The sequence below is a fragment of the Gossypium arboreum genome, chromosome 10 (genome assembly GCF_025698485.1).
Source record: "Gossypium arboreum isolate Shixiya-1 chromosome 10, ASM2569848v2, whole genome shotgun sequence".
NCBI classification, from domain to species: domain Eukaryota; kingdom Viridiplantae; phylum Streptophyta; class Magnoliopsida; order Malvales; family Malvaceae; genus Gossypium; species Gossypium arboreum.
The window spans coordinates 110,383,327-110,409,704 of record NC_069079.1 but is presented as its reverse complement, the minus strand read 5'-3'; the positions used below and the strand labels follow the sequence as shown (position 1 = coordinate 110,409,704).

The 26,378-nt window shown below is 36.7% G+C and overlaps 3 protein-coding genes across 9 annotated transcripts; all 3 read right to left on the bottom strand.

Annotated features, from left to right (window-relative positions):
* Nucleotides 1-10,565: 10,565 nt before the first annotated feature.
* On the bottom strand, nucleotides 10,566-12,212 carry LOC108489049 (uncharacterized). The gene is made up of 2 exons (XM_017793297.2): nucleotides 12,064-12,212; nucleotides 10,566-11,747 (listed from the first exon to the last, which is right to left on the bottom strand). The coding sequence occupies exon 2, from the start codon at nucleotides 11,649-11,651 to the stop codon at nucleotides 10,872-10,874; it is 780 nt and encodes a 259-aa protein (XP_017648786.1). The 5' UTR covers nucleotides 11,652-11,747; nucleotides 12,064-12,212; the 3' UTR covers nucleotides 10,566-10,871.
* An 800-nt stretch (nucleotides 12,213-13,012) lies between these two features.
* LOC108489050 (outer envelope pore protein 16-2, chloroplastic-like) lies at nucleotides 13,013-16,512 on the bottom strand. 3 transcript variants are annotated; one of them, XM_053020422.1, is made up of 8 exons: nucleotides 15,211-16,512; nucleotides 14,891-15,090; nucleotides 14,755-14,806; nucleotides 14,606-14,677; nucleotides 14,149-14,180; nucleotides 13,770-13,803; nucleotides 13,568-13,635; nucleotides 13,013-13,385 (listed from the first exon to the last, which is right to left on the bottom strand). In XM_053020422.1, the coding sequence occupies exons 2-8, from the start codon at nucleotides 15,011-15,013 to the stop codon at nucleotides 13,248-13,250; spliced, it is 519 nt and encodes a 172-aa protein (XP_052876382.1). In that variant the 5' UTR covers nucleotides 15,014-15,090; nucleotides 15,211-16,512; the 3' UTR covers nucleotides 13,013-13,247. The 3 variants fall into 3 exon arrangements, with proteins under 3 accessions (XP_052876382.1, XP_017648788.1, XP_052876383.1); XM_017793299.2 differs by having other exon boundaries at nucleotides 15,216-16,426; XM_053020423.1 differs by lacking the exon at nucleotides 15,211-16,512 and having other exon boundaries at nucleotides 14,606-14,707; nucleotides 14,767-14,806; nucleotides 14,891-15,167.
* On the bottom strand, nucleotides 15,434-26,111 carry LOC108489047 (uncharacterized). 5 transcript variants are annotated; one of them, XM_017793287.2, is made up of 25 exons: nucleotides 25,967-26,111; nucleotides 25,485-25,594; nucleotides 23,923-24,003; nucleotides 23,711-23,834; nucleotides 23,530-23,614; nucleotides 23,318-23,367; nucleotides 22,898-22,977; nucleotides 22,356-22,415; nucleotides 21,820-21,919; nucleotides 21,631-21,708; nucleotides 20,892-20,959; nucleotides 20,689-20,757; nucleotides 20,533-20,610; nucleotides 20,356-20,451; nucleotides 19,692-19,762; nucleotides 19,456-19,533; nucleotides 19,244-19,337; nucleotides 18,995-19,093; nucleotides 18,058-18,275; nucleotides 17,852-17,966; nucleotides 17,163-17,294; nucleotides 16,972-17,079; nucleotides 16,785-16,891; nucleotides 16,605-16,700; nucleotides 15,434-16,529 (listed from the first exon to the last, which is right to left on the bottom strand). In XM_017793287.2, exons 2-25 carry the CDS (start codon nucleotides 25,527-25,529, stop codon nucleotides 16,028-16,030), a joined length of 2,634 nt encoding a protein of 877 aa, XP_017648776.1. In that variant the 5' UTR covers nucleotides 25,530-25,594; nucleotides 25,967-26,111; the 3' UTR covers nucleotides 15,434-16,027. The 5 variants fall into 5 exon arrangements, with proteins under 5 accessions (XP_017648776.1, XP_017648779.1, XP_017648778.1 ...); XM_017793290.2 differs by having other exon boundaries at nucleotides 23,711-23,810; XM_017793289.2 differs by lacking the exon at nucleotides 25,967-26,111 and having other exon boundaries at nucleotides 23,711-23,810; nucleotides 25,485-25,939.
* Between the last annotated feature and the right edge of the window lie 267 nt (nucleotides 26,112-26,378).

The window sequence follows — 26,378 nt, the reverse complement described above, 5'->3', positions numbered from 1 at the left end:
TAATGAAAAGACTTAGCACAGGCCTTCATGAAGCAATATGGCCATGTGACGGACATAGCGCTTGACAGGATCACGTTACAGAACATGGAGAAAAAGTCAAGTGAAAGTTTCAGACAATATGCTCAGAGGTAGAGGGAAGTCGCTACACAAGTCCAACCGCCACTGTTGAAAAAAGAAACAACCATGCTTTTCATTATTACCTTGAAAACACCTTTTATTAATCACATGCTGGGAAGCACAACTAAGAGTTTCGCAGACATAGTGATGTCCGGTGAAATGATAGAGAATGCGATAAGATGCAGAAAGATAGAGGCTAGGGAAAACACCAGGAGGTCGGCCCCGAAGAAGAAAGAAAATGAGGTTAGCAATATGAGCATGGCTTATGCAAAACCAATCACGGTAAACTAACCAAAAACAGTAGCCACGGGCTAGCAAGCTTCGCCAAGGCAAGAGCCCAATACAAAGCAGAACATGAAGAAGCTCCAGTTTAGTCCCATTCTAATAACGTATCGGGAGCTGTACAAAAGTCTATTTGATGCACACGTTTATCCCCTTTCTATTTAAAACCATTGCAACCCCCATACCCCAAATGGTACGATGTAAGTGCTCAATGTGAATATCATGCGGGAATCACGGGACACTCGATAGAGAACTGCACCTCTTTCAAAAGATTAGTCGAAAGGCTCATCAAAATAAGTGTTGTGAAATTTGATGATGCACCTGGTGTAGGAAATCTGTTACCCAATCATACTAATAATGGGGTAAATACGATAGTTGAGAATATGGGGAGGAAAATTAAGTTGAATGTTGCAGAAGTAAGAACCCCATTGAGAGAGGTTTGGAGGAAAATGGTGGAAAGAGGGTTAATCACGCAGGATTTGAGGAACAAATTTCGAGAGGCGAGGAACTACTGTGAGTTCCACAATGAGGGAGATCACGAGATTGAGAGATGTAATGAATTCAAAGCCCTGGTGCAGAGTCTAATAGACAACATATATGCACCTCGGAAGAGGGGTCGATAAAGAAGGTCCTTAAGGTCAATCACCCGGTGGTGATCATTTCACGACCGAGAATCAATGAAGCCAGAGCAAAAATTGCACCAAGAGTTATAATTCAAAAATCCGTGGCTTTTCCTTATAAGGATAGCAAAAGGGTGCCTTGAAATTATAAGGGGAGTCCGATCAGTACGCCAAATACAAAAGCCAAGCCTGTAAAAGGGAAATCTTTGATGATCGAACAAGCGAAAGAGAAGCCAGAATTATCCATTAATGAGCCTGTAACAGAGAAAGAAGCTAAGGAATTCTTGAAGTTCTTAAAGCACAGTGCGTATAGCGTTGTGGAACAATTACACAAGCAGTTGGCACGTATATCGGCACTAGCTCTGCTCCTAAACTCAGAGGTATACCGTAACGTGTTGATGAAGGTGTTGAGCGAAACCTATGTCTTTGATGACATTTCGATAAACAAGCTAGACTGTCTTGTCAGCAACATAAGTGCCGACAATTTCATCTCTTTCAGTGACGATGAAATATCGCCAGGGGGTATGGGATCCACCAAGGCTTTGTACATAACCACTCGCTGCAAAGGGTACACATTACCGGGGGTATTAATTTATAATGGATCGGCATTGAACGTCTTACCCTTGTCTACATTGAATAGGTTGCCAATAGACAGCTCTCATATAAAGACATGCCGAACATAGTAAGAGCATTTGATGGCACTGAAAGGAAAGTGGTGGGAAGGATTGAAGTACCTTTTCTGATCGAACCAAACACATACGAGGTAAACTTCTTAGTGATGGACATCAAGCCTTCTTATAATTGTTTATTGTAGAGGCCTTGGTTTCACTCGGCGGGGCCAGTATCATCATCATTGCACCAAAAGTTAAAGTTGGTGACGGAGGGACGGTTGATAATAATAAATGCGGAGGATGACATTATTGCATCCGTCGCTAGTGATGCGCCGTATATAGAAAATGATAGTGAGGTAATAAAATGTTCCTTTCGGTGATTAGAATTTGTAAATGCAACTTTCGTCATCGAAAGGGGTAGGGTCCCAATGCCAAAAATATCTGAAGCTACGAGGATGAGCCTGCAACTAACTGTTGGAAAAGGGGCATAGCCTAACAGGGGACTTGGAAAATATCTCCATGGACGAGTTGAGGTACAGGTCTTGGCTGATAAATAGGATCGCTTTGGCTTGGGGTATAAGCCAGACATAAAGTAAAGGATAAAGGAAATAGAGAAGAAGCAAGAGATACGAAGAGCACGATTGAATGAGGCAGAGGTCAAGTAAGAATCAATGACTTTTCCCCATATATCCAATACATTCGTATTAGGAGGAATTATCTATCCTGAACCGAAGATAACAAGAGAGGGAAGGACTGAGGATATGATAGAAAATTTGAGTATCAACGCGTTATTTGAAGAGAAAGCGATGGAATGCGACTTAGCAAGTATTCGCCCTTACGAGCCTGAAAGTGTTTTGAACAACTGGACTGTGGAAGAAATTCCTGTAGTTTTAAAGCTAATACAGAGTAATGTTCAAAACACACTTGTTGTTTTAAGGCCTAAAAGCAATAAGAATCTTTTGTGAAATAGGCTCAAGTTTAAAATGTCTTTATTTCAATATAAATACACCTTTATGTCATATTCTGAGCAAATATTCTTTTATCTTGAGAAAATATTCTTTTCTTACATTCCATTTATAATCATGTCATACAAATAAAGCTATACTTGGATTCATTTATTTTTTGGATATCCTTTCGTGCCAATAATAGGACTCTAGATATCAATGACACGAGTGATGCTGTTACTAACCCAGAATTCTCCTTTGAGTAAGATATGTGTCTGGAGGGATATCAGGATTTTGAAGATGATGGAGATTGTGGATTACATCCGGATTTGTTAAAGATGGTAGAATAAGAAGAGAAACAGATTCTACCCCATAAAGAGACAATCGAGAGTGTGACTTTGGAAGAAGGGAATGAGGTGAACATTGGAACTTGCATAACCAAGGAAACAAGGCCAGAGCGGCCTCAGCGGTCGGCCTTCGAATTACTTTAGGGGGTCTTTCATTAGGACCTCATTGAATTACTGCAAGAGTTCAAAGATATCTTCGCGTCGTCGTATCAAGACATGCCTGAGTTAAGCACTGATATTGCGGTGCATTGCGTCCCCATAAAAGAATAGTACAAGCCTGTTCAACAGAAGCTTCGAAGGATGAGACCCGATGTTGCAATAAAAATAAAGAAAGAGGTTAGGAAGCAATTTGATGCTGGGTTTTTGCAAGTAGTTAATTATTTAGAATGGATAGCTAACGTTGTCCCTGTCCCTAACAAAGATGGAAAAGTGCGGATGCATGTAGATTACAGAAACTTAAACAATGCCAGCCCAAAGGAAAATTTCACATTGCCTCACATCGACACTTTGGTGGATAACACGGCAGGCTACTCGTTGTTTTCCTTCATGGATGGTTTTGCTGGATAAATCAGATAAAGATACATCCTGAAGACATGGAAAATACCACATTTATAACCTTATGGGGGACTTTTTTCTATAAGATGATGTCATCGGGTTAAAAAATGCGGGATCAACTTATCAAAGAGCCATGATAACCTTGTTTCACTACATGATGCACAAGGAAATTGAGGTTTACGTTTACAATATGATTGCAAAATCCCGAACAGAAAAGAAGCATGTACAGGTTTTGATGCAATTGTTCTTGAGGCTGAAAAAGTTTCAGCTAAAGCTTAATCCAACAAAATGTACTTTCGAGGATAGTTCAGGAAAGCTGCTCGGTTTTATAGTAAGCGAAAAGAGAATTGAGGTCGACCCCTACAAAGTCAAGGTTATACAAAAATTGCCTCTGCCACGCACTCAAAAAGAAGTTCGAGGTTTCCTGAGAAGACTAAATTACATCGCTCAGTTCATTTCACAACTGAGTGAGAAATGTGACCCTATATTTCGCCTTCTCAAGAAACACAACCCGGGTGTGTGGGATGATGAGTGCCAGAAAACCTTTAACAAGGTTAAACAATATTTGTCCCATCCCCTAGTGCTAACGCCACCTAGTCCTGGTAGGCCATTGATATTGTATTTGATAGTATTTGACAATTCAATGAGATGTATGCTCGACCAACACTATGAGACAGGAAAGAAAAAAAGGGTGATATATTACCTCAGTAAAAAATTCACTGAATGTGAAATGAGATACTCGCCAATTGAGAAATTATGTTGTACATTGGTTTGGATAACTCGGAGATTGAGGCAATATATGTTGTACCATACGACTTGGTTGATCTCGAAACTAGACCCTCTAAAGTACATGATGGAGTCAACTGCTTTAAGTGGAAGAATGGCCTGATGACAAATATTACTTTCTGAATTTGACATTGTCTATGTGAACCAGAAGGCTGTGAAAGGGATGCAATAGCAAATTTTCTTATCAGTAGAGCTTTAGAGGATTACGAGCCTTTGAACTTTGATTTCCCTAATGAAGACCTAATGTATGTGGCAACTACCGAAGAAGACACTCCAAAGAATCATCCTTGGAAACTAAATTTTGATGAAGCATCAAACGCGATTGGTAATAGAATTGGGGCAGTGCTGGTATCCCCAAGTGGAGATCATTATCCCTTCACTTGCAAATTGGATTTCGACTGCATAAATAATATGGCAGAATACGAAGCATGTATCATGGGAATCTGTGTAGCCATAGAGCACAAAATTAAGGTGCTAGAGGTGTATCGGGATTCTGCGCTAGTGATCTATCAGCTCAAAGGTGAATGGGAAACAAGAGACCTAAAGTTGGTCAACTATTGAAAGCTAGTTTTAGAATTAATTGAGGTGTTTGATGATGTCACTTTCTGTTACCTCCCGCAAGATGAAAATCAGATGGCTGACCCCTTGGCTACATTAGCTTCCATGATCAGAGTAAATAAAGGAGAGGATATGAAGCCGATCCAAATGAGTATTTGTGAGGCTCCAGCTCATTGCTGCAGTATCGAAGAAGAAGAGGAGAGAGATGATTATCATTGGTATCATGATATTCTACGATATGTGAAGAACCGTGAATACCCTGATTAGGCAACTGAAAATGATAAGAGAATATTGAGAAGGCTGGCCAGTGACTATGTCTTAGATGGAGAGATCCTGTATAAAAAGAGAAAGGATCAGGTGATGCTAAGATGTGTTAACGCTGTTGAAGCTAAAAAAATCTTGGAAGAAGTCCATGAGGGTGTCTGCGGGACGCATGCCAATGGGTTCACAATGGCTAGGCAAATTATGAGATTCCGGTATTATTGGTCCACGATAGAGAGAGATTGCATCAGTTACACCAAGAAATACCCTAAGTGCCAAATGTATGGAGACAAAATCCATGTGCCTCCTTCACCTCTTCATGTCATGACTTCTCCATGGCCTTTCTTAATATGGGGCATGGACGTCATTGGGCCGATTTCACTGAAGACTTCTAATGGACATCGATTCATCTTTGTGGTCATTGATTACTTCACCAAATGGGTAGAGGCTACTTCATACGCCAACGTCACAAAGTCGGCGGTCAGCAAGTTCTTAAAGAAGGAGATCATATGTCGATATGGCATGCCAGAACGGATTATATCTGACAACACGCTAAATTTGAACAATAGCGTGATAGTGGAGGTTTGCAGTTAGTTCAAAATTAAGCACCACAACTCGTCACCATATCACCCAAAAAAAATGGTGCAGTTGAGGCAGCTAATAAAAATATCAAGAAAATCGTGGGGAAAATGACTGAGACCTACAAGGATTGGCATGAAAAGTTACCATTTGAACTCTATGCTTATCGAACATCTGCTAAAACTTCTACCGGGGAAACACATTACTCATTGGTTTATAGGATGGAGGCAGTTTTGTCCATTGAAGTCGAAATTCCTTCTCTTCGGGTTTTATCAGAGTTAAAGCTTGACGAACTAGAATGGATCCAGTCCCGGTATGATCAATTGAACTTGATTGAAGAAAAGAGGCTGAAGGCTATCCGTCATGGTCAAATGTACTAGAAGCGAATGGTGCGAGCTTACAACAAAAAGGTTCGCCCTAGAGTATTCCGTGAGGGGGACTTGGTATTGAAAAAGATCATCTTTATGCAAAAAGATTTCAGAGGGAAATGGATGCCAAACTGGGAAGGAACTTATATGGTAAAGAAGGCTTTTTCTGGAGGGGCACTGATATTAACTGATATGGACGGTAAGAGCCTGCCTAACCCAATAAATTCAGATTCAATCAAGAAGTACTTCGCTTAAAAGGAGGCTAAGGTGAAAACCCGTAAAATGTGCCAAAAAAAAAGGGGGAGAGGCCAAGGTGAAAACCCACAAAGGGCGCCTTGAGACCAAAGGGGTTTTGAATTGAAAACTCAAAAAGGGCAATTCAAATTTTGACCAAAGATGAGGCATGTGGTAGTCTTGCTATGCTGGAATTAAAGAAAAAGAAGTACGCTATGTCTTGGGGCATCGACAAAGTACTCTAGATCTCCTAGGCACATGATAAAGCTTAAAATGGTCTTCGTAGAGTTCGTCTTCGGAGGAGCTCAGACTATGATATCTGGGGCACTTATTTTTTGTCCCCCTTTACCTATTTTTGTACTCCGAAAGTATTTGCTTTCTTTGATTAATCCATTCTTTTCAAATTTTGTTCATAATAAATTTCAGTTTTTTCTATCTTTATAATCTTTTTCAAGAGCTTGTATTGAAATAACGATTAATGGACTAATAATACTTTTACAAAAGAGGTTCTGCATATTACTCTGGAAGTTTCTAAATAGTACAAGAACCTGAAACAGGATTATTGTTTAGAACTTACTAAACCTAAGGGTTGGGAATGTTCGAGAAGGAAGAGTCTAAGTTGAGACTACATCTTAAGATTTTTTGTCAAAGTATCAGATACAAGATATTGCATCGGTGATACAACCTCGACGAATAACGAACAGTGTTCACCCAAGCATTAAAATGGGATCATGCTCAAAAAAGGAAAATAGATATTCTACATATGTATCTGGTCATGTTACCCAGAAAGAGGTGTAACAGATTATTTGATTGAAGAAGATGGTACAAATCCTACACCCCTAAGTTGCAGTGGGATGGATTGAAGAAGATAATTTTCTGTCAAAGATACTAGCTGAGTAAAGAAGGCAGGATAACACATCAATGACAGAACCTTGATGAGTGACGAGTAATGGTAACCCAAATATTAAAAAGGGATCATTCTCATTTTGCATTCATATATCATTCATAGCACATCTAGTTAGGAGCATTTAATCCATTCTGATAATGGCATCCTAATCAGCATCCTAATCATTCGGCATAAGCATAGGCCCATCTTACAGGTCATGTTACCCAAAAAATTATGTAACAGATCCATGAAATTATAGATCTTATACCCCTAAGTTGCAGTGGGATGGATTGAAAAAAATTGTAGATCTTATCTCCCTAAACAGTAGTGGAACAGATCGAAAACGGCGAATCTTATCTTCATGTATCGGCAATGGAGCAGATTTAAGCCACCAGCCTTTTCTCCCTGAAGTTGCAGTGGAGCTGGTTCAAGATACAAGTCTTATCTCCTTGAAGTTGCAGTGGAGCCGACTAAAAATTGCATATCTTATCTCCCTAAGCAATAGTGGAGTAGATCGAAGACGGCGAATCTTATCTTCATGTATCAGCAATGGAGCAGATTTAAGCCACCAACCTTGTCTCCCTAAAATTGCAGTGGAGCAGGTTCAAGATACAAGTCTTATCTCCTTGAAGTTGCAGTGGAGCAAACTAAAAATTGTATATCTTATCTCCCTAAGCAGTAGTAGAGCAGATCGAAGATGACGAATTTTATCTCCATGTATCGGCAATGGAGCAGATTTAAGCCACCAACCTTGTCTCCCTAAAGTTGTAGTGGAGCAGGTTCAAGATACAAGTCTTATCTCCCTGAAGTTGCAGTGGAGCAGACTAATAATTGTATATTTTATCTCCCTAAGCAGTAGTGGAGTAGATCAAAGACGGCGAATCTTATCTCCATGTAGCGGCAATGAAACAGATTTAAGCCACAAGTCTTATTTCCCTGAAGTTGCAATGGAGCAGAATGAAGATAGTGAAACTTATTTCCTTGAAGATGTAGAAGAACGGATTGAAGCTCAATAAACAGATCAAAGCCAACTTTATCTCCTTGAGGTTGCAGTGGAGCAGGTTGAAATTACCAATTCCATTCTCCTTGAAATTTCAGCGGTGGATTAGAGCGAGGTTACGTAAGGAAAAGAAGTATCAGGAAGTCAAGACTCAGTAAGACTGGGCAAAATTGGCCCTTTTAAAGTCTTTGCTCCATCCTCGTTACACGACAACGGGTAAAGAGAGGCAGCTGTAAGACCCAATTTTAGCCTGGGCCCATACACATACAAAACAAAAAAAAAAACAACAAATGATAGCATAGTCCAATACAAATTTTAAGCCCAAGTTTCAAATCCTGGCCCAAAATACAATTTTGGCCCGATTACACAAGCCCAATGGCCTAAATTTTTTTCAGAAACAACAAACCCTAGCACTTAGGCCCTCCCTTTGGCCGGCGCCGCCTCCACTTCTATGCACACCCCACAAACAACCCCCAGCTCGCGCGTTGCACGCCCCACGTCCGTTCCTCCTCCACGTCCTCACAACCTGTGACTTAAGCAAAGAAATAACAAGAAGCCGTTGTATCTTCAGGCTATAAAAAGCCAAGAATACAAAAAAACACACTCAAATTAATACAAAAGAAAACTCCAAAGTAAGAAGGTGATTTCATTTTTTATTTTCTTACTTATTTTTCGAGTTTTTTTTTTTTATTTTTTTAGATATATAATAATAGAAGTCGGCGATGGTGAAGCCCGCGGCGGCGCTCGGCTGGAGTTAAGTTGGACATTAGAGAGGGGTTGAGAGGTTTCTGAAGGTTATTTGAGAAAGAGGGCTGAAAATGAGGTTTTGGAGGCAAAATTTGAGTTTTATAACACAACTAAACGGCGCCGTTTTGAAAATTGGGTTCAGAGGCCAAAACGACGTCTTTTTGGGCCTCTGACCTGTGACCCGACCCACACCAAGAGGAGGATCCGCGTGTTTTTCTTGGATGGGCTACTTGCGCACCAGGCCCTTCCACATTTTTATGGTTTTATAATTAAGTTATATTTATTTCTAATTTGGCCCTACAATTTCCCTCTTGTTTTAATTTGGTCCCGCGCAAGGTGATGCGTTTTAGAGGGAGGGGATATTTACTTTCCCGATCCCTCCACTTCGTTCGCATGTTACAATCTGATCCTTCCCTTTTTATTTATTTCCAATTTCGCCCCAAACTTTCGTTTTAAATTCAATTTGGTCATTTTTAAATTATTTTGCTACTTTATCATTTTATTGATTAATTGGACATTTTATTATTATTTTAATAATATTATTATTGTATTCATTATTATTATATGTTACTATTACATTCATTTTTTACTTTTATTATTCTTTTATTAAAATTATTTTTACTATAATTATTCTTATTAATATTTTTCCCTTTTCCCCATTATTATTATTATTATTATTATTATTATTATTATTATTATTATTATCCGTATTAATGTATTATTATTTTCTATTTCTTTATTATTATTGTATTATCACTAGTATTATTACCACATCATTAATCTAATTAATTTTATATTATTGCATATATATTTTCTTTTGCACGTATTTACGTTATTGTTATTATCATATCTTATTCCTATAAATTTACCTAAGTTTTAAATATATTTCATGTTATTATATATTAGCATTATGTATTTACTATTTTCTTTTACAATTTCTAACTTTTTAGTCCAAAATTGGTTATTTCATTTTTACTTTAAACAAACTAAATAATTGCATTTTGAGCGTAATCGCTTATTTGAAAATTCTTTAAAACAAGGCAATGTTTCTTGCTTGGAAATTCGAGAAATCGTGTCCTAACGTACTGGGTTTCAATTTACCGGTTTACCAAATAACCGAATATCCTTTTAAATTTCGATGCATAAGTTTTGGAAACTATAAGCTGATCTTGGATACGAAGATTTAAATTGTCGTATCCTAACGTACTGGATGTGATATTTTATTTCTTTGGAATAAGAAATTATTAATATTCGATTCGATTATGTTCAAATATTTTTAAATAGGATTGTATTCTCAAAATCATTTCATTTTTCCGACACTAAGACATAAATTAATCAATTGGTTACCAATTTTGGGCGTTGCGAGGATGCTAACCCTTCCTCTTACGTAACCGACTCCCGAACCCGCTTTCTTAACTTTTGTGGGCCGAAATTAGTTTTATTATAAATCAAAATGTTTTATTAAGTGTTTCTATCACACCTAAACAAAAATAATTGGTGACGACTCCATTTTTCGTTTTAAAGTTGACCCCTGTTTTTTCAAAAAAAATAGTTTCGACAATATGTACTAACTTGCTAGTGGCAATCTATTTAACTGGGCCCGCAAGTATGCATCTTTAAGAGCAACACCTAATTATGGGATGCAAAATATTGATAAACACCCAGTAGCATTTAGGATAACAGAATCTGGTGCCACATAGATAGAACCCTAAACCTTACAATAGGAATTTTCAACCTACAATCATTCCATAACGTCCATAAACAAGTGAGATAATGCAAACTACAGGCAACTATTGTCAATAATGTCATAACAAAACTATGAAAGAGAAAAGAGAATGGATGTAAACATCTAGCAAACTTATTTTTCTAGGGCTTGATCCTCAGCATGTATGTAAGACCATAAGTTTCAGTGTTTTTGTAACATGATAGAATTATCTGGACTTAAAAAAAAGGGAATGCGCACTGCCCTCTGTCATTCAGCGCCTTCTGCCATGCCTCGAGCTCTTCCTTCGATTGCTCCGATCATCAGAATCGGAATCTGAAGCCGAGTCTGAATCAGAAGACTCAGAAGATGAGCTGTACCTTCTACGCCTCCCCTTCTTTTGCTTCTGCTTCTTCTTCCTCCTCCGACTCTTCCTCTCTTCCTCCGACTCAGATGATGAGCTGTAATCAGTACTACTCCCTTCTGAAGAATAATCCGATCCCGTTACAGATGAGGCACCACTGTCAGTCTCAAAAACTGAAGCCTCACTATCACTACCAGAACCAGAATCTGACCGATACTTCCTTTTGCTTTTCTTAGACCTATTATCATCCTTCTTATCCTTGACATCTGGGATGTCCAAATCATAAGAGATTGAAAGTTTCATCCTGAGTTTGGGGTTCTTAAGCTGCTGAGTTCTCGAGGGTCGTGACATGTAAACCCGTTCGTTCTTGCACTCGTATGTCCAATGCCCTGCTTGAAAACACTTTTGGCACTGGGAAGCACCCATTGTAGACATTGATGTCTTGTCTTTCCTTTCCCCTAACCTCACCGCCTTCTCTGTGCTCATCAAATACATCTGCCTCTTGGCTTCCCGCTTCTCCTGCCATCTGCTAGGCCCTTCTTCCTTTTGCCCATAAGCATTAACATTTCGAGCTGCAGCAGCAGCTGCCCTTTCAGCCTGAGCTCGACTGAGGCCTTTTGCAGCAGTCAATGCAGCAGCCTTGATTCTGTCGGCAGCAGCTTGAGTTTTTTCTTCTTTCTTACTTGACATCTTTTAGATGTCAACAAATAAACCAGACTATGCCGATATGCAGATTACCCAATCTCCAAGAGAATAAATTAAACCCAACCCAAATCCTTCAACACCCTATATTCAAATACCCAGTTATGTCATTCAATTGTTTAATCGAATAGAACAGAAGTAGCAAATAATCTAATCAATGGACTAAAGACAAGGAATTTAAACATGCGAAAGAAAATAAAATTCTGCAAAAAACTTTTAAAAAAGGGACTTTAAAAACAGTCACAAAACCCTAATTCAGAACAAAAAAGGTTGAATCTTGTTTCTTTCCTATTAATCCTCAACTGAGAATTTTTTTGGGGGAAATTAACGAACATAAATCTAAATATTAAGTGCATAAAACATTAGAAACGATAAAGAGGAGAAAAAAATTAACGCGTACCTGAACTTCGTGGCCTAAGGATCCAAATCGAAGACAAAGAGGAAAGTTTATAACTTTATTATTAATAAGAGAAATGGGAATGGGATTTTCGTCTTTTCCCCTTTATTTAAGCTAATTGCGACGAAACCATGATTTAAAGGCTCCTTCTACGTAATGTCAAATTCTTTTATTAGTCCCTGAAATTAATCCCTACACTTTGATTTAGTCCTTTCTAATCTTTATATTTTTTAATTATATTTTTAATTTTGAAATTCTAGTCTAGACCCAAATAGTTATAGTCAAATTCTTTAAATTAAATTATCTTATTTTTAAAATCTTATAAAAATAATATTATATATATTGTCATGCTTAATTTATTACTTTCACATAATACTAAAAAAATCATGTCATTTTAGTTAAAAAATATACTTGCACTATTTGAGCTAAAATTGAAGTTTCAAATTTTGAAAAGTATAAAATTTGAACTTATAAAATTAAAAATAAAGATTAAATCAACATAGGAGGAATCCAAAAATTTTTTTCTTTTAAATTTTTTGACTATCAATTTTACCTTGTATTCATTTTCAAAGGACTAAATAAAATATTTTTCATTTTCTGGAGGGGCCAAAGAATAATTTTTCCCTATATCAATCATTTATGGGCCTGACCCCCTTGTATCAACCCTTAATGTCAACGTTCAACAAAAGCTTCTCTAAAAGCTGGTCTTTGAGGCATATATGGTGGGGTGACAAGGCGCTTATTATTGTGAGAGGCAAGAGATAAATTAATGCTTTTGTATTCTCCACCATCTTTGTAGAAAGATAATATTTTTGGGTTAAAATGTCTTCCCATTTAGAGAAGAGGTCAATGAGAATGCAATAATATAATTTTTTATCGAGAGAGAAAATGGAGAGGGTGCCCATAAATCGTCAAAAATGATTTGGAGTGGCTTAGTGCTAAACAAAGTGAATGGTTTAACAGGTAGCCTACGAGCTCTATTGGAGTAGTAGAAATTACAGAAATGAAAATGCCAAACCAGCTATTGGATTGTCGAGTAACAAAACAGCTATGTACTTGTTATTTAGAAATAACGTTCTTTATAGTTGAAAGCTCCAACAAAGCATGCTCTACAAAATTAGTCTAAAGACCCTGCCCCTGCCACTGCCAGCCATAAATTAAAACATTACTCCACTTCATCATCTTTCTTAGAAGTCTAGAAGGTTTGCAGCAGTAGAAAGAGCAGCTCCACTAATGGCACAATGCAGAACCTGCTCGCGGGTAGTATTATCACACGTCAGTGCTACTGCCATCCCTGTTATCGCCCCTGCCACTGCACTATTTGTCTGCACCAACGACAATGCCGTTAAAACAAATAATGTGTAAAATTCAACAATGGAACCATTTAACCTGGCTGCAGTTCTTGAGGGCTAAACATTATTTTTGTTAGCTCTTGGAATCTTCACATTAGATGTCAATGATTTGTGGATGAAACAAAAGAGAGAACAAGATGGGGATGCTTCTTTACCCAATCATGAGATCCACGAGCCTCTTTTAGCCCAAATGTAAGCCCTGAATATAATCCAGCAGCCAGCCCTGCATCGTATAATTCAATTCATGGTGCATGGTAAAAGCCATATATCTTTGTCATTTCTGAATATGAGCGTTTCACTCATCACTGTTGCTCCAAATGAAACTAATAACCTATTAGAGACAATAACTAAACTTACCCCACTGTAGAGATTCTTTTCCAGTGTGCTTCACCTGTACAACATTGTAAAAAGTAAGCCTCCTTTCTTTTTTGCCTTTTTTTTTTTTAATAAAAAAAGGCCTTCGTCTTTGTGCACCCAACTTGCCAACTTGAAATATGATATTCATGTCCAACACATGATGGAGAATATTGATACAAATTTATGAAAAAAATACCTGTATATGTATACCTCGAGTACGGCCACAAATCATATGAAAGCTCAACAAAGTTTACCAACTTATTACAAGATCTATTGAGGTTACTTATGTAGAAGAGTCATCATACTAGCTAGTTTCAATCACTATACATCATTGACTGTCTTTTCACTTGAAATTTTATGTACTTGTGAAAGGACTCACCATTGCTTCAAGAGAATTTCGACTGGTTTCCCCTGCAATCAAACATCAAATCAATTTCAACTTTCATTAGTAACTGTGAAACTAACACATGAATAATATATGAAACTGCGAAAATCATCCAACAAGGAAGAGAAATTAAACTTAATTTGCACTTCCGAATTCAGTAAATAATTAAGCCAAAGACGTTTTTAGTATTTTAAGGTTCAATCTCATCTCAAAAAATCTGTAAGAAGAAAACCAAAAAGACAAAGCAATTAACTCCTTCCGAGTAAGCAACAAAATGAAATTAGCTAAAGGTGAGCCTGGAGGAATCGATCTTCAAGTATCAGCCATCACCCACAAGCATGTATAATATTGCACGAGACGCCAAAGACTGTTCCTGTTTACCTCCCCTTTCTAATGCTAAGCTTGTGTTAAAAAGAAAAAGGATTCATGAATGGCATGCATTGATGCATACCTCTGAGGCCAGGGAAGCCTTGCTTCTTATTCTTGACACCAGTGATATCAGTCGATTTAATGGGTCCAGTTCCTGCACCAAAACCACAACCCCACATCACAGAACCCATCACCAAAACAAAATGAAAAAGCATAAGCAATTGCGTTTGCCTTCAAAAGCTATATGACAAGCCTCCCTGGCGATAGCTTGAAGTGCTCCAATCTGCACACCCACACCCATCACAAAATATTAGTTTGGGGAAATAGAGGGACCGAAATATTGAAGATGAGAAATAATATTACATACACCAGCAGTTTTGACAAAGCTCTGAGCAGTCCAGTTGAGAAGAGGGTGTCCCAGGTCGAAGAAATCTCCCTTATCGAAGCGCAATTCATCAAACAAAGACTTCGCCTCCGAGTTACCACTCATGGTTTCTTCTTGGGTTTTCTGACGTAACGCTTCTTGATCTATCGCGTTAAAACTTCTTCAGGGAGAGATGCTAATGGCTGTCGAAGATGGTGTACCCGATATCAATCGGAAGATTGAACAAGTGAAAATGCTATGATATTTGTACTAGAGATTGTAGGAGACAAGTTGAGAAGATATAGGACACGTGTTTATGAAACCTTACGTATCTCCTGCATGGGCAACCAGATATGGCGGATTTCGTGGCGATTCTCGGGACCCTCTGTTTCATATTCTTCGCCACGTATCTTTCAGTCCGTATACCTGGCCAAGCCCAATGTTGCGTGTTCTTCCATTTGCAGTGCCATGCATGGTACACTTTCTAGTAACAACTTGAGATTTTAGAACGATTAAGTGCAAAAGTAAAAGCCCAATCCATTAAAATTCTTCAAATCAGTAAAACAAGTATATTGGGGGGTTTAGCGGATTTAATGCGGAATTACAAGGTGAAGTTTGCGAATAACTATTTACAAGTGGGTTTATAAATGAGGTTTCAGCTACAGTTCGGGAAAATTTTGCCTCCTCACCCATTGTCATCCTAGATCCTCTCATCTCCTCTATCTATACGTATATAACAGGCACACTCACCACAAAAATGAACAAAAGGAAGCCGGTACTAATACTATGCAGGGGAAATATTACTGCCCCATTCTATTAGTTAGTTCACAAATCTAAATGGAACAATAAAAGTTCTTTTTTTTTCTATAGGAAAAAAGGGGAAAAAGTTAAAACAGACAATGTTTTAGTTGATGGAGCGGCTCAAAGCATCAGGCAGGCCTGGTAGATCTATACATGTTCTTCCCCTCCGATGAACATTTCAGAATTCCAAGCTTTCTTCGCATCCGGCTCTTTCTTGTGAGTTCACTTTTCCTTTGGTAGCCCAAGATTGTTTAGTCAACCAAGCACATCCTATAGCTAAAATAAAACAAACAAGGAAACAAGTTACCCTGCGTATAACGAATGATTCTGGGATTCAACTCATGATCCATTTACAGCCATTTCAGGTGATGACTTTGATGGTAGCAACGGACGGGGATCCTCTCCACTTAATTGTCTATTGTCTGAAGGGCTATGCAGGTAATCTGAACAGTTTCTAGGAGATTCTTTCCCTCTAAGGTTGCCCTCGTTTGGACTTTTGTTATCATAACTTCTGGGACTGCCAGATTCCTTTTCAATATGATTCTCCTCACCTGATTGAGTAGATAAATGCATGGCATTTGCGGTTTTCTTACTAGGCAGCACTGCCTGGCTTAGGGTTGAACACAAAGCCGCAAATACACTATCTCTTGGTTTAGAGCTTTTACCCAAACGCTGCTTCTTAGCTAGCCCAGGTTCCTTTTCCTTAGGAGTCAACTTACGCTTCAAGCCAAGGGACTCCATGCTTCCTTCATCATCCTCCGAGTTTTCAGTCTGTTTCCTTGGAGGTGGTCTGTAGTCTTCATCGCCATCATCATAGTCAACAAGCCCACCAGATCTAGGGCTATAAAATTAAAATAAATATAAGCACACTACAAAATTCAGTAATGAACCATCAAGGATGAGGTCACTGAAATACCATGACAATGGGCAGCTGACAGCAACTCCATTGGATAAAACAGGCTGAGATTGCACTTTCTCAGGATGAGATCCAGATGTTGTATCCTCTTCATCACTGATTAACATCCAAACATATTCTATCAATATACAAGAAATGGCATAAGAAAAATTGACAACTCATTATCTGATGAAGGCATACCTCTCCTCATTAAAATAGTCTTCCTCTTCTTTCTCCAAAGCACGCTCATCAATCCGTTTTCTTGGGTCCGGTGCATTAACATTCATTTCGGGTCCACAATTTTCCAACTGCAAACAGACAGGTCATATCAAAGTTGCAGATCTAAGCGTCATAGTTGTAAAATTGGAAAACTGGTGAACTGGAATACCTGCTTGTATTTGACTTTGAAAGACTGAAGAGAAGGCAAGTGCTCAAACTTTACCAACTGATTCCAAAATGAATCAACTATATGTTTAACCAATAATTTCAGGTTTTCCTGCATGACAAAAAGCTATAATTAGCAGAGAGAATCTTTCGTGCATGTTTAATATCCCAATACATGGTTGAAATAACATGCACCTTGCGGATATATTCAAAAAGTTCCAAGACTGCAGAATTCAGCACATTGTAACGATTACCGTTAGCAACAAAAGCATCTACAATTGATTTGAGAAGGCTGTTCTTGACAAAGTGACTTATCAAATGTTCATCCTGCAAAATGACAGCTCAATTTTAACCACTTAAATCATGTAAAGTTTTTATACTGTCAAACATATTTACCAGCCAAAAATTTACTAATTTTCAATTAGTAGAGAGAATAATGAGCACAACATTGTAAATTTTTTGGCAGTAGAAACACCAGTGGCAGGAGATCCGCCAATAATCAGAATATATTATATGTTAATTCCGGGTATGCACACATTACATTTGGAGTGCCAAAGCCCCAAGCTGATGTCCACTTTGATGTACCAAAATAAGCGTCCAGCATAGACACTTGAGAGAGAAAAATAAAGTGCAACATCTATGTACACTCCATATCTCAAAGGCAAAACATATACGTACCCTCCATATCTAATTCAGTAATTCCCCATGTCTCAATATGCAATTAACAGCAGTCAAAAGCAATGTCAGATATCATTCACATAGTAAACAGCTTAAATGTCATTTATATTTTTTATGGCATCTCTTATTCTAGAGATATCATCATGTGTAACTATTCAACTGATTGCATATAAACCTATTCTAAAGCATAAACTGGATTCACTTACATGATGAGAGAGAATAGTGCGAACAAAGCGAACTGCAGCAGCTACAAGGTATTTTTCCCTTCTCTGCGTAAGTAACAAAACTTTGTCTATGGCATTGTTAAGGAGAAAATTACACCTGCAAATAATTAAGAAAAGCCATTTAACTAGTATCTTGGATTAATATACTGAAATTTTCTAGAAGAATACACAAGGCTCAAAAATATTACTTTATTCTATATGGATGGTGGACAACACAAAAGCACAACAATTCACATATGTTTAACAGAATTTCAGGCTTTGTGCTATTTTGGATTTCAACTCTCCCTGCAGTGCCTGCCAATTTACCGGTTGACACGCCAGCCTCATCATCAGGACACGATAATATTATAACATCAATTAGCTGGCCCAAGTGTTTCTCATAAAAAGTTTCAACAATTGTATCTCTCTGCAGCAAAATCAATGCAAGGTCAAGTACTTGCATGAAAAGAATTGAAACCAGCAAACATACCAGCATGGTGAAAAGATTAAATCTTACGTGAAAGTTTTAAGTGACAATTTTCCAACAATCAGCAGATACATATAGTAAATCACAAATCAACATCAAAACTTTTAAATAAACTCAAAAATGTTGTGGACTCCAAAATTACAGGCAACACAAATAAGGTACAAAAATCACATGATAATCATTATTCTTTAATGATCTATGAGTACATTATACAGTAACATCTCAGTGATCTACAGCACACAGGATCAAACATAAGCCTGCTGAGGTTTGATTGAGCCACTCAGCAAGCATGGAAGAATAGACAGAAGTTAATTTTTATCAAATTTCATCTTTATTGAACTACAACCCTTCATAAGGAGTCAAACTGAGCTTGTTTGCAAGATTCTCATCTTGCCTATACTGGAATCTAATTTGATACTGGTTCGTGGTTCTTGAAGAATGGCACCAAATTCTCATACAGTAAATCAACTTAAGTGGAGGATTGAGAAACAAGGTTAACCTAACAAAATAATCTTGTGACATTAAACTATGAAGAATACAAGAAGATTAGAACCTACCCTGACCATATGGTAATTAGTAGCATGACTGTATGAGTCTACAATTTCCCACCTACCAAAATTTAACATTTGCAAACAGAAATAAAATATCAAGATTGGAACCTGAGCTCCAGTAAATGTGACCGAATCTAGCAAACTACGAAGAATTTCAAGAAATTGGCAGTGCATATCCTCTCCAAAATCTGTTATCATCCCTTTAACCTGCAAGTAAGCAACCATGTTAGTTCTTTCAATTCTCCCGCCATATATACAGAAATATATGCACCAAAGTGAAGATCTGTTAAGATCATCTAATTCTTGTGTTTCCACACCATGATTATACCATATTACAAACTCAGATGAAACACATACCAGAAGTCCTAAAAGTAGATTTTCTTCCTGACGAACAACATAAGATCGCAGAAGGTTTGGATCCTGATTCAAGAATAATATGAGGATGTCTGTCCTGCATCCATTATAGAGACTTATTGTTAGGACTCGATAGTTAGGAAATGAAAACTTTACAAGGGAAGCAGAAGGAAGAAATATATTAAAGAGAGATTTAAAAGATATGCGCCCAATACCCCATTAGTACAATCTTTTTATCTTCACTCTGCAAAGCATCAGTTATAGTGTCAACGATACCTTCATTCATAAGATCCCTGAAATAATTGAAAAGAAAATGGGCACTTTAGCCATAAGATATAAAAATCCAGTTATTTAAAAGAGAATCCAGGAGAATTGGTGCTTCCCTAGGAGAAAAAAGAAGGGGAAGAAAGAAAGAATTAATACCAGATGTCTAACTTGTAGAAAGGTATACCTAAATATTGGAAGCTGCTGTGCCATCTGCAGACTCTTGCTTAAACTACAAAATTCATGCAGGAAATATACCTATTGAAGAAACAGGATAAATGTAGGTACAAATCAAAAGGGACAAAACGATAGAGTTTGTACCCAAGAAAAGAGACAGATGAAAAAACCTCCACAAAAGCATGTAAAATTATGTTGGGACTCAGAATGAATAAGAACCTGGGAAAGGACTAAATATATTTTCTAGAGCCAAAACATTCAGATATTTGATCTCACCTGAATCAAGATTTTTCATGACCTAATAAAAATCTGTGTTATCTAATATCTAAGGCAGATGGAAAAAAGTACAAAAATCATTCATTGTAGTCAATTACAAGCAAAGGAGGGCTAATAGAACTGAAAGTCTAGGCATATACATTCATATATTCGATCTAGTCTAAATAAGACCTTTCATGACCCAATAAAAATTTAACATTTAAATGGATAGAAGAAAATACAAAAACCAATCATGTTAGACATGTTACAAGCAAAGGACGGCTTAACAAACAGAAAGTCAACTAAGTTTGATCTTTGGAGATCTGCCATTCATAACAGTTAGCTTCACTGTGAGGAAGCAGCAATCATAACCAAATGAAAACAGGACCATAAAATCCCATTTCAATGCTAATAGTTACCAGATTTTTCTTTGATTCAGCAGATGTGGTTGGCGACCTCAGCCTTGCAAACAATTCTTGAATAAACGTGCTATCGTCCTTCAATAAAGAAATAACCTACAACACAGTGATGCAGTAAGTGCAAACTGCAAAAGAAACAGAAAGCTTAAAAAAATTAACAACAAACTACAATCTTACAATAGCATTATTCGAATGAATTATAGAATTCAAACTGGCAACTGTGGCCTCATCCAATACCCTTGCCAAAACAACATCCTGAAAAAAGCAATCAAAAGCAAGAATTAAACAAAAGACATGAGGAAGACAAAGAAATCTAGCACTTAAGACAAATACCTTCAGATAACCAACTCGGTATGTCTGGTGTATCTTTGACAAGACTACCGGATTTTTAAAAGGAATGACCTGTAAAAATAATAAGAATGAACTCTTTTTTACAGGTAAAGGTCCTTGATTTTCTTCCTCCTGATCTTAACTCCCTCTAGTCCCAAGTCTATACATCCATCATACGCCCTAGTACGCATTTAAGAAAACATTACCTCCTTAAAAACAGCATGTTCTTTCAGAAATTTACGATATTGTTGCACCTGGGGAATAAAAGGATCATCTGCAAACCAAAGAAGAAACTGTCTTATCAAAGGATGATACAAACTATTATGGTAAATAGTCAATTCTGGGGCATGCATTCAGGAATATAAAAGAGGAAGTAAGTAAAAATTCCAAAATTGAACACGATAAAGTGCACCAGATGCTAAATGGCAACCCAACATGCAAGAGAGAGAGAGAGAGAGAGAGAGATTAAAGCAATAAACAGATATAAAACAAGCATCAAACAACTTCAACCCAATGAACAACAAGACATAATAGTTTCACTTAAGATTTCATGTATAGAATTGCTTCTCAAACTATAATTATAAAGCCCTCACAAAAACTGTCATGCTTTCATCAATAATGATATAAAGTTAGCCATGACTACTTGCAATGCAAGGTACAAGTATTTTGCAATTCTGTGGGACTCTTACAATATGAATTTATTGTGTAGAGGCCACACTAGTTTGGGATTACTAATTCACAGATGAAGCTGAGTTACAGAAAAGCAACAGAAACAACCACATATGATTGACCAAAGTCCCAAGACATAACAAGGTTTGTGTATGCTTCTATAACTAGAAGCCTGCATGCAAACAGCTATATACAAGTAAATTGCGAATTAAACTTTCAATTCAATTCAACAACAGTCACAAATAATAAATGTCAGAACAAACAGATGGGACTTACATTCTAGGGAACCGATAATATCAATGATTAATTCATCCCCAAATATTTTCTCAAAAACTTGAGGACTATTGAGCATAACTGTATGACAACCAATAACACAATTAATGATCCATCAATCATCTGTAAAATAAAAGCATGTCTTAAGTCTTAACTAAGAATAAGAGCATTCAAGTGAGAAAGAGAGCTAACTTATCCCCTTCACAATTTTAAATATCATGTGAAGACCATCTACATTTTCCAAATCTTCACATATTCTGAATAGCTCCATCAGCTTCTGGAAGAAAGCTTGCTGCATTGAGATCAAAACTCAAGTCAGCAGGCTAAAATATTTAAAACTAACAAGGATAGGAATACAAGACAAAGATTCTAAACTATAAAGCTGGAAAAAGGAAAAAATGAAAGTGAATGATAAAGACAAGACACCATTAGGAAAAAAAATCATAAAAAGAAAAGAAATCAAGCTCATGGTTACATGTTGGACATTTATGTTTAATCTCTCTACATATCACATTAGACAATCCCAGAGTCGAGAAACTAGAGGAAAACCAAATCATTCAATTTATATCAGAGGCACAATTGATAACTTAATATGACAGAAATACCAACCTTAACAATAAACAAATTAGCGGCAGTTAATTACAGAATACTACACTACACAAAATCTACATATAGGAGATATTAGCAAAATAAAAATATAAACTTAACAAAGTTTAAAAGAAGCATACATCATTTAATATAAGTTCTGTCAGCTGCATCTGATCAGCAAGGCTACTCTCGGTGACAATCTGCAGGACGAAATTGATCAACTTAACAATCTTGTAAACAGGCATGCCAGAGCAGACTAAATTTGAAGCTTTCTAAGCAAAATAAGCAGGCACGCAGAAAATATAGGGACTTAACAGATATTATTGAAAAGGAAAGCCAACAACCTCTTGGCCTAGTGGCAAGATTATTGTGTTGTGTGGCATGAGAGTTTGGGTTCAATCCCTAGCAACCCCACTCCCTACCCCAATTATCAAAAAACAAGGGAAAAGAACATAGTCAAATTACTCTTTATTACAAATAATTATAAGATGAGCTTAAATACAGATGACCATGACATGTGAGAGGAATTAAAAAAAGGGGAATGAGGAAGAAAAAGCATTATGAGTAAACATATCCAGTGTTTTTGAAAAGGAAAAAAGCCCATAATTGCAGCAAGCAAGCAACAAAAATGAATCTAAACAGAATGCAATTAAAAAAAAAAAAAAGAATCATTTATTAGAACCTTGAGGATTATGGGGAGAGTGGAAAGCTCCACAGCAGGCAACTCCCTCAACTCATTATTCATTGTGTGAAATGTCTCATCTGCAGTAGTCATATATGAGAAATTAATTATTCAGGATGGTATCTCAGAAATGCACAATTATAAATTTGATACAAAGTCTATTATAAATTAATACACTGCACACACATATCTGAAGAAAACAATCTTCTGTGCATCAAAGGCAGAAGACGGTGGTTGCTCAAGCAATGAAGCCAATTTAATTAAGATCTTCCAACCTCTAAGGCAGAAGACATAAATTATTTCTTTGGACAAGAGACAATAAGAGAGTTAAAATCATTTACCAGGATCCATAGGATTAACTTGAGGAGTAAGAAGCAATAACTACAAAAGGGATTTAAAGAAATACTAATAATAACTTACGGTTAAGAGCATTGAAATGCATATTTCTTTGCGCCTTGAAGATGTGTTCCCTGCAATAGAGAAAAAGGATAAATAGAAGGGAAGTAGAGAGGTTGATGATGTCATAACTTCCAACAGGGATAATAGCAAGAAAAGGGGATATAAAGTTTGAAACCGAAAACATTCATCAAGGGACAACAAAAAACAGGAAACAACTTATAAACATTGCTTACCATATGTAAGAGCATCCTGTATTTTCTTGAAAACTAAGAGCTAAGTCTGTACAATATTCTGAGTCTCTCCATGATATGATTGTATCTGATGCAATATCATTTAATCAAACTGATATTTTCACAGATGAAAAACATTCGGTTGAAAACATCATATTTTTTATTAGCTATGGCAGAAAAGTACCTTCTTGCTTTCTGTAAATGTCATCAGGGCTGATACGGTGCGAAAGCAATGTCTCATTGTCTTCTTCATCGAAAACAAACAAAGCAAGCTCCTCTGATCTCTGAATTATAACATATGCAATCATCTACGTAATTTATAATCAACAACTAAAATCCAGCATATCCAGGCTAGAAACAGACAAACATAGAATCAGAATAAAGATTTGAACAAACCTCCAAATAATCAACAGTGACATGCCCAGTTCCCTGGTCATCCCATTTACCATCATCATTCAAACGATAGACCTTTACTCGCTGATATCTCATAATTGGTTTGGCCAAGAAAAGGAGAGAATAGTTAAATACCATACTTGAAATTCAAGCCAAATTCACAGAAATAAACAACGACGACTGAAAATGGTGTTAGTCTGCTGTACTAAACGACAATATCATAAAAACAAGATATAATAACATGAAGACCTTGAACGGTTATTTGTTTCTCATACTGATAACAAGAAAAAACTTGACCGAAAAGGGAATCAGATAAAATCCCAAAACTCATGCAGAATTCAGATAAAAAAAAAAACACAAACCGAAAATGGTGTGACTCCAGTGAACCAAATGACAATATCATTAAAATAATGCATAGTCCACTTAAATGAAGTTAAACCTCAAGCATCTATTTGCACCATCCTATTGACAACCGAAAAAATAACTTTTGTAATCTCCTGCTCACAATAATTGAATAATGTGCAGGAAAGATAAACAAGTAATACAAGCTTACTCAAATTTCCCAGATAATTAAAGATTTCAAAACAGAGACATTGCGTTCTAGCATCTTATCATCATTTTTTTCACTATACAGTATCCATAAGCTTCCTTTACTGAACACAAGACGTTTATCCCAATGATGCTACTGCTTTTAGCATCCTAGATTTGATAAGTAATCAAGGAACAACACCATTTCCATAACTCAGAAGTTTTACCAAAATCTACCAATACCAAAATTAGAAGGCTTATTTGAGATAAATGTACATGGCATACAAACAAAAACTCTTGGAAGAACAATTGCAGGCAAACTAAGAATATGAATTGTGTATTAACAATGATGAGAATCTGCCAGTAAATCAATGTTGGTTACCAAATTTATGAGCTGTGACACTCCAAAATAACAGAATATTCAAATCTGACAATAAAATTAGTCTTTGCACACATGAAATATTTTCCCAACTGAATAAAAAGGAATCATCTATTCCGCAATGCACTAACATTGCAAGACAGGATAAAATACCAGTCATCTAGAACCCTAACCAAAATAAGCAGGACACCAAGTGTGATGACCAACTACCCTTTCAAACTCAACAGTTCATGCAGTCTAGTAGTATGTTTCCTTGGATATCAACTAAAGTAGACCATATTCCTTTTAAACAACTCAATAACAAAAAAATCCTATGAAAATCATAAAATTCTAACTTCAAACTCATTTCACCAACAGCCCAAGAAAAAAATGGTATTACATCCCACTTATAGCTAACTTACTTCACCATACACACCAAACCAAAACCTAATAACCATTAACACGGTGCAATAAGGATTAGCAACTTCCCTACAAAGGTAAAAATAAATTTAATTGGAAGATAGAAACTTCACTCAATCGATTCAAGTCACTTCTCACTAATAAAAATGGCAGAAAGGCAAATTAAATATCTGAACTTATACTAGAATTGAACTAACAAAAATAAGACTGATTCTAGGGCCCCAACGAGACTTCTATAAAACAGCTAGAGATGGCTGACCTGCATCGAGTTGGCGTTGCCTTGAGGCTTCTCTTGAGCGCCCATCACAGCTTCTCGCTTTCCGATTTCAAACGTTTTGAATCCAAAATAACCACGAGGATTCCTAGAGACTGAAAAATCGAAGTTAAATTGAAAGATTGAGGAAACCTCTAGTTAGGGTTTTCCGGTAACGAGAAGAGAGAGAAAGCGCGGGATCTGAAATATTAGGCGGGAGAGACTAAGGTTTCTTTTGGAGGGGAGATCAAAAGAAAACCCTAACCGCCATTAACGAAGCAAAAAAACCTTCGTCTCTCTCTCACTTTTTTCTATTTTCAGCTCAAGTGCCCGTCTCTCCCCCCGACCTTCGATAAGTGGAAGAGACGAGGGGGAAAAAAACATACCAAAAATCAATAATACACTACAAAAAGAATAAAAAATTTAAGAAATATGATTCTTTTTTAATGGGCTGAATTTTGTTTCTAATTACGGTTTCGCCATTTCACCTTAGAGTCAAGCTTCAGTCATCATTTGTCTTCCGCTATCAGACAGTACAATCGAGGGGGAAGCCACGGTTTTCTTTTGGAGCATTGATTTTCCTAAAGAAAATATTATTTATTAAAAAGATTCATGAATAATACAAATATAAATCATAGATAAATAAGACACTACAATTTATGTATAAATATTATTTTGTAATCATAGATAAATAAGACACTACAATTTATGTATAAATATTATTTTGTAATAAAATTAATGTGTAATTATCATGTACATAAAATAATCTTGAAAGAGGAGGAAGACAAGCAACACCATAAGAATTCCAAAATAAATCAAAAATACATCACATTGATCAAACCAATAAAAATTACATTCTAAATCAAACCAATAAAAATTACATTCTAACCTTAGCCATCA